The 7372-nt window shown below is 35.9% G+C and overlaps 1 protein-coding gene across 2 annotated transcripts; it reads left to right on the top strand.

Annotated features, from left to right (window-relative positions):
* Nucleotides 1-1185: 1185 nt before the first annotated feature.
* LOC105221416 (odorant receptor 47b) lies at nt 1186-3955 on the top strand. 2 transcript variants are annotated; one of them, XM_029046281.2, is made up of 6 exons: nt 1186-1578; nt 1658-1829; nt 2453-2982; nt 3037-3241; nt 3302-3460; nt 3539-3955. In XM_029046281.2, the coding sequence occupies exons 1-6, from the start codon at nt 1367-1369 to the stop codon at nt 3590-3592; spliced, it is 1332 nt and encodes a 443-aa protein (XP_028902114.1). In that variant the 5' UTR covers nt 1186-1366; the 3' UTR covers nt 3593-3955. The 2 variants fall into 2 exon arrangements, with proteins under 2 accessions (XP_028902114.1, XP_011196690.1); XM_011198388.3 differs by having other exon boundaries at nt 1658-1751; nt 3539-3892.
* The last annotated feature ends 3417 nt before the right edge of the window (nt 3956-7372 follow it).

Genomic DNA, 7372 nt, shown 5'->3' on the forward strand with positions numbered 1-7372 from the left:
TATATACATACATGCTTGTGAACCGATTTTTCATCCGTGTTATCAGGGGGTTAAGAAAATATTATATACCGAATTTCATTGAAATCGGTCGAGTAGTTCCTGAGAAATGGTTTTTGACCCATAAGTGTTCAACGCCATGCCCATTTTCCATTTTGTGAAAATATGTGAGTACAGCTTCTTTCTGCCATTTCTTCTGTAAAATTTAATGTTTCTGACGTTTTTCCAATACAACTTTTGTATTAGAGGTGGGTGTAGTTATTATCCGATTTCATTTTTGGACTGTATAAGGAAGTGGCTAAAAGAAACGTCTGCAGAAAGATTGGTTAATATAGCTTTATTGGTTTGCGAGATATATACAAAAAACTTATTTGGGTGCGGGGCCACGCCCAGTTTTCAAATTTCAAAAAAAATATCATCATTTATGTATATATAACCCCATGTCTAACTCTTTTATTTCAAGGTGATACAACCAACCGTTATGTGAACAAAACTATAATACTCTGTGCAACATGGTGCGAGAGTATAAAAATTATACACACTAAACTATATGCCACAGTAGCACTACTATTATTTTGACCGCAGCTGTAAATACTTAATTACTTAATTGAGATCAATCAAATACATATATATTATAAAATTTAATTTAGGCTTCTAAATTGTCTGCCTATACATTCGCTTCGTTCGCAAAGAGAAATAATAATCCCCTCTCTGTAAACTTTTGTAAACTATAAAGCAGAGCTCACTTTTTTAATTTTACAGCAAAGCATATAATGAAACCTTTCAGGAATCGAGATGTGATGACGTGATGTGATTGCTGTAAGAGGCGTTTTCCCAATTAGATAAACAGATGTGTGTAGGTGTGTATATATATTTCACCAAGACAATTTCATGGAAAATTTATATGCAACTCTTGTTGCAAATATCGGTTCAGCGACTGGTTCAGCTGCATAATGGTCACCTCCCATCCTCATTACGAATTCCGGGCTGAAACTGCAGGTGTTCATTCTACTAATTGACATGTAATGTTCGGTATGTGGCATGTGGCACGTGGCACGAGGCATCTAGCGAAATATTTATGCTAATTTATGGTCGTTACCGGAGTAAATTACGCATGGCAAATGCAAGCGAAATGATTCCATTAGAATGTGGTATATAAAGCGAATAGACAGCCTGGATGAACCTGTTGGTTGGTGTACATGTAAGCGAGTGCATTGATTGCATATAGATGTATATGTATGCGCTGTCGGATATTCGCTCGTCTACCTAGCTGTAACATTTGGACCGATTAGCCAATAGGTGAGGCGCCACCAACTGGCCACGCAAAGTGTTTTATTAACTGCTGATAAGAGCCGCAAGCTCATTCACAATGATCTCGCTCTCGACTCAAGCAACCATCAACAACACCATTTCCACTCATAATTCTTATCTGAGCAACGACAGTAATACTCATTTAAAACATACCGCAAGCAAGTTGCGGACCATTTTGGCGCCGTACCGCGTGCTGAAGGAGATGTTACGCTCTGGCGAAGCGGTTCATCCTCCTCATACTTGTTTGTTTTACTTTCGGGCTTATATACGGTAAGGATTGGAAGGCGAAGACCACTGCCGGCAACGGCCTCTGTTTAATTTTTTAAATTATTTCGCAATATCTTTATAGTTTACTTGGACTTTGGCCGGCGGAGCGTGCTGTGGAGAATCCATTGTACTATGCTTTTAATGTACTGATTATGTTGCTTTTTGGCTTCTTTACGGTAACAATCATTTGCGATCTTTATGAGGCTAGCAGTGATTTTGTTTTGTTTGGAGAAGATTTGGTGGTGGTTTTGGGTGTAAGTCTGTACAAGCATATCGCTCATTTACATGAATAGTCTCACAACTCTAATAAAATCAAATTCACCTTTTCACAATATGTGTTGGAAGACAAAATATGTCGTAATTTCGTAAAAAAAATTATAACTAATTCTGGCACAACTGAAACGTGTCGTTATTGTGGTTAAAAACTAATGCAACATAACAAGTTTAAGAACGACACATTCTTATATCACGGTTTATTTTCCTACGTATCGGAATGGAATTTTTATACAATATGGACGATGAAATTGCGCACATTTCTGCATACTCAACTCAAAAATCGAGTTTTTTGAGTTATGACGCTATTCAAGTAAATGAGCGATATGTACATATATATGTATATATATACATTTATTGACATATGTTAGTCACGTTGTCATAGTCATAACACTTTCTGGTATATAATAATGTGACATTGCCTGACTGTCGAGATCCTTTACATGCAATGCTAAATCGTTCATTAACTTGTCGCATACTACGTACTTAAATTATAGTGTAGTGGATAAGATATTAGTTCATATAATTACCTCCCAGGTGTTATTCTCTTGGACAACTTCCAACAGTCCGTAAGATGAACTAATCATTGCATTTATATTTCCAGCTCTGCTTGATATTTTTCAAAATGATACTCTTTCGGTTGGGGAATGCTGATACCGATATCATAATTAATGAATTCGACGCCCTTCATGTTAAACATTTTAATGAATCACATGACAGTCCGCGTAACCGACGCACCCGTCAATGGCAAAGAAGTTTCTTTTTCGGTGAAATGTGTTTCTTCTCTGGTTTTTACATCCTCAGCCTATTTCTTTTTGCAGCTATGAGCCTACAACCACTCCTCTCTCAACAAATACTTCCCTTTCGATGTAAATTCCCTTTTGGTTTAGATGATCCGGATGAACATCCAATGGGTTTTGTCTGTGTTTACTTTTTTCAATGTTTTTGCACGCTATATATGTTGGTGGCCATAGTAGTAATGGATTCTCTTGGTGGCAACTCCTTTAACCAGACAACATTGAATTTACGTATATTGTGCGAAAATATGAGGAATTTGGGTAACGGTTCAACATCCGAACTAGTTGTGTGGAGGAAGTTAAAAGAGACGGTTGAATTCCATCAACAAATTATTAAGTATGTTTTAATTATTGGTGCAGACTCTTAGTATTTAATATATTTGTGTTTCAGATTAATGAATCGTATCAATCAGACGTTTTATTGGAACTATGTCTCACAAATGGGTGCTAGCACTTTCATGATATGCCTCACAGCGTTTGAAGCTCTGTTGGCGCAGGATAAGCCAATGGTCGCCTTGAAATTTCAGACATATATGTTCTCTGCCTTTATGCAGTTATTATACTGGTGCTGGATGGGGAATCGAACTTATTATGATGTAAATTTATGGAAATTTATCACAGAATTTTAATCTTAATCTCAATGCATACATCATTAGTCAATGGAAGTGGCAACTGCGGCCTATGAGGTGCGTACATGGTATCGGCATTCACCACTCTTGCAGCGACAACTAATATTCATTATAAAACGAGCACAAAAACCCTTGGAATTTCGTGCAAAACCACTATTTGGCTTTACATTCGCTTCATTTACAAGTGTAAGGAAAGTTCAATTGAAATATTTACTTTATACACAACTGTAAGTTCAAAAATTCAATAACTACGATTACTTGCAGATCCTGAGCACATCATATTCTTACTTTACCTTGCTGCGCACTATGAGTGACTAAAAACATGTTCTGCTACTTAAATTGAATAAAATTCTAATAATTTGAAATAATCAGAATATTAAGTTGTGCCAAATATAGAATATTCTTACTTAACTCTAAAACTGCTGTCATCATCCGCGGTCAGTTACAAAATTTGCCAAAATTTCCATTTGGTTTCTCGTCTGCAATAGACAGGCTTGTTACTACCTCCTGTCCTTGTTACCGCTATTCTAATGAGTTACTAGACAATAAAACAGTCAATCGGCACATTGAAGATTACTTTAACTGGATCAACTTCAATAATATTACTCACTTGAACGCACGAGCTGATGTTGGTCTGTGAACTCGTTTTAGTTATGTGGCAGGGATGCTATATCGTACAACGCAGTTATGTGGCTGACGTTGCCATTGTCTCGCTTACGACGCAGTATTGCGACAACAGGAGACCGCCACTTGCATTTACATTTAACTTACATATATTCAATTTCAGAATTCAGTTATTCAAATACACATACATGCTTGTATGCATGCAGAATAAGAGTGTAAGAGCATATATGTACATAGGCTACCATGGTGCATCCCACGGTTTTTGATCTGACCGTGGCGATGGGCGCAATTTCAATTCAACAAACCGTGTAACCGACATACCAACCAATTGAATACTTATTCTTACTTATGAATTGATTTTGCAATATTTATAAGGGGTCTCTAAATAAGTCTTGATTATGAGTTTGAGGTATTAGTCTGAACGAATGAATGAAAGGTGTTATTATGAGGATATTGGTTAACATTCATCTTTTTACATTCGACTACTTTTTTCCGCCTTAAGCCACATACAAACATATGTAATTCGGGTTAGAGTAATGTGTTGTTATTATTATTGTAGTACAAAACTTTGCTTAAAAACATTTGTGGAGAGGTACTGAAATGAAGATTAGATCGGGATATAAATCTCGAGTATTGACATATCAGCACTACACTATTACTCTATTTATTATTTAAATGCAATTTATGAAACACCCTATGGATATATACGTACATATGTACAACGGAGGGGGCAATTCAAATTGCTGTAGCGAACCACTGGCACAAGTCCAGCTGAACCTGCTGTCTGATAACTTTGGCTATGGACGGAGCCAGGTGAACCAGCCGCTCAGATGTCTTCGGTCCAGAACCGACGTTAACGGCGACAGACCAGCCAATCAACCATTCAGCATACTTTTCGCACATTTGCAGCAACAAACCATTCTCGTACTCGTTCCGATAAAAGATTTATTTGGTTTGTGGTCACTTGTGGCCAGCACAACTACTGCCACACGACTCTGCTCTTCTGCACTTGGTTTTGCTACGGAGAATTTGGAGCAATTGTTCCTTACTACAAACACTTTGCTTTTGTTATTGCCATGTTCAGTGTCACCTCTGCGTAGCGAATAAGTGTGGAGTAGCTGCTAATCAGGAATGTTATCTCCAACTCATAAGCCGTCTTCTCACAGCACATTTCTATAAATACACATATATGTATGTACATATGTATGTATGTGGAAGTGTATGCAATTGAGTGATGCAGATTAAAAGTCAGCGCGAGCGTTTTTTATTGATTGTAATACGCTCGAATGATATTAAAAAAATGCATACATGAATACATTTTGCCGGTTCATTGGCATTCCACCGTTGTGTGATCATTGTGGCCTGTGGCAGTTTGTCGGTACCCATTAAGGCAAACTGAACATTTTTTTAATAAATTTGCGATGACGGTGAGTTCGTATGCAAATGCTGTGTCAGCTATTACTTGCACCAGATGCTTGTAATTCATCATGATTGAGTAGTTTAAGTGTGTATCAGTGTAAGTACAAGAGTAAGTACATACATTTAGCTGTGATATATGCAAATATCTTCCCGGATTGTTGTTAAAGCCAAATAAGTACAAACGAATCCAAGATATACTATATGATCAGTAAAAAAGGGGAAGGAGCGTACCATCCAGCGTCCATGTATTGCAGAGTAATCCTATCACTACACTATAAGATCCACTGTAATTATTATGAATGCTTGAATACAGCGAATGCCCATCGGAACTATATATATCCTGGCTGCCGTCTTTAAAGCTTAGCTTATAACTATTCCACTTTATCAATATTAAAATCAACCAATTATCGATAAGATTTTATAATTTTCATCTGAATAAAGAGTTTAAATAATAGAAAACGACATCAAGTGGAAAAACAAATATGTTATGGTGTTTCTATTAGCTCCTTACGAAACGAACATTTTAACTCAAAGGAAAGAGTTGAGATTAATGTATGACAAGTAAATTTGTGCATAAATCTGAAAAGAAATATACTGATCTACAAGTAGACATACACAAACATACACACATTAGACTACAATATAGAAAAGAGGAACTACCAAACCGGGATGAAAAGCGCCGTTGTGTCACAAATCGCTGATTCAGTTGTAAAATGATTGCTTCGTTGAGTGGCTGCAAACTTTGCAGATTGTTTCGTTGCAACATGTGTCGTCGCAATTGTTTACACTTTTATTGACAACACATTAATCTGTGCCAAAGAGTACTGCTCAAGCCAAGAAATAAGAAGAAGACATCGGAGAGGTGAATTTGTGGTAAATAAGTAGTAAAATTGTATACACATACATCTATATATGTATGTAGGTATGTATGTATATGTTGCAATAATATTCATATTGAAGAGTTAACAGTGTCTGCGACAGAAATTGCAAATTATATTGTATTTACGCTCAATTGTGTTCCGCAATGTATCTTGATTTGTATGTGGACGATTATACTTTCATTGAGGAGTTGCAATCTTTTTCCTTGTTGACAATATGGCACAATATAAATGATGATGAATAATGTAAGTAATAGCAACCACAATAACAAGAGTGAATGTTGTAGGATCAACGGAACAAGTTGCCGCAATTGTGCTCATTTTATAATGGAGAAACCAAACAGAAGACTTCGACGTTGTAGAAAAGTAACACACTATGCCAGGCAATCCGTTCAACTAGCTGTTACATGTTTTATTAATAATTTAATCAAAACTTGATATACATATGTGCGTAATTATTAAAAGTATAATATTTTAGTCTGACATCGATGTGTATATATGCTGTTGTGTGCTTTTTTAGTGTCCATATCATATACTTACATATGTACATATGTATTTGACCATTTTTCAATTTTTTATAATTTTTTCATAATATTTCGGAACAATTATGTAATTTATTTTCGATTTTCCATTAAAAGAAGTCTAACATGTCTTTTTTGGCTAGACGCGCGGCACATTTTCAAACAGAAGAAGTTTATTCAAAGTATTTATGGTCAGATGGCTTTCACGAATGCACAAAATTTTGAAATTTATAAATTATGCAGTAAATAGTGCAAGGGTGTTCAAAAAACTTTATATTTTACGAAATCTCAGAATATAATATTTTAGGTCCACCTAGGTTAGATTTACTATGGAAAGAGATCATGAAAACATTTGTTAATGGGGAGAATTAATTCCGACCACGTACATCTTTCTAAAGTAAAATAAATTATGCATCATAATTAAAATTTTTAAATCGCAAAGATGGTTAAATGCACTCCATCCCACTTTTTATATTCATTCACAAACAGTTATTTGCAAGTACGTACGTAACATTTTGCAGCGATGTTAACTAGAAAATTTAGGTGTCTTGTGGGTAAAGAGCTTTCATAAATATCCTTGAAGCTCAGAAATTATGGCAAACAATTTATTAATTCCAGATATTTGCATGTCCCGGACCGCCTCACCGACTGAAATG

Source organism: Zeugodacus cucurbitae, chromosome 6 (assembly GCF_028554725.1).
Source record: "Zeugodacus cucurbitae isolate PBARC_wt_2022May chromosome 6, idZeuCucr1.2, whole genome shotgun sequence".
NCBI classification, from domain to species: Eukaryota; Metazoa; Arthropoda; class Insecta; order Diptera; family Tephritidae; genus Zeugodacus; species Zeugodacus cucurbitae.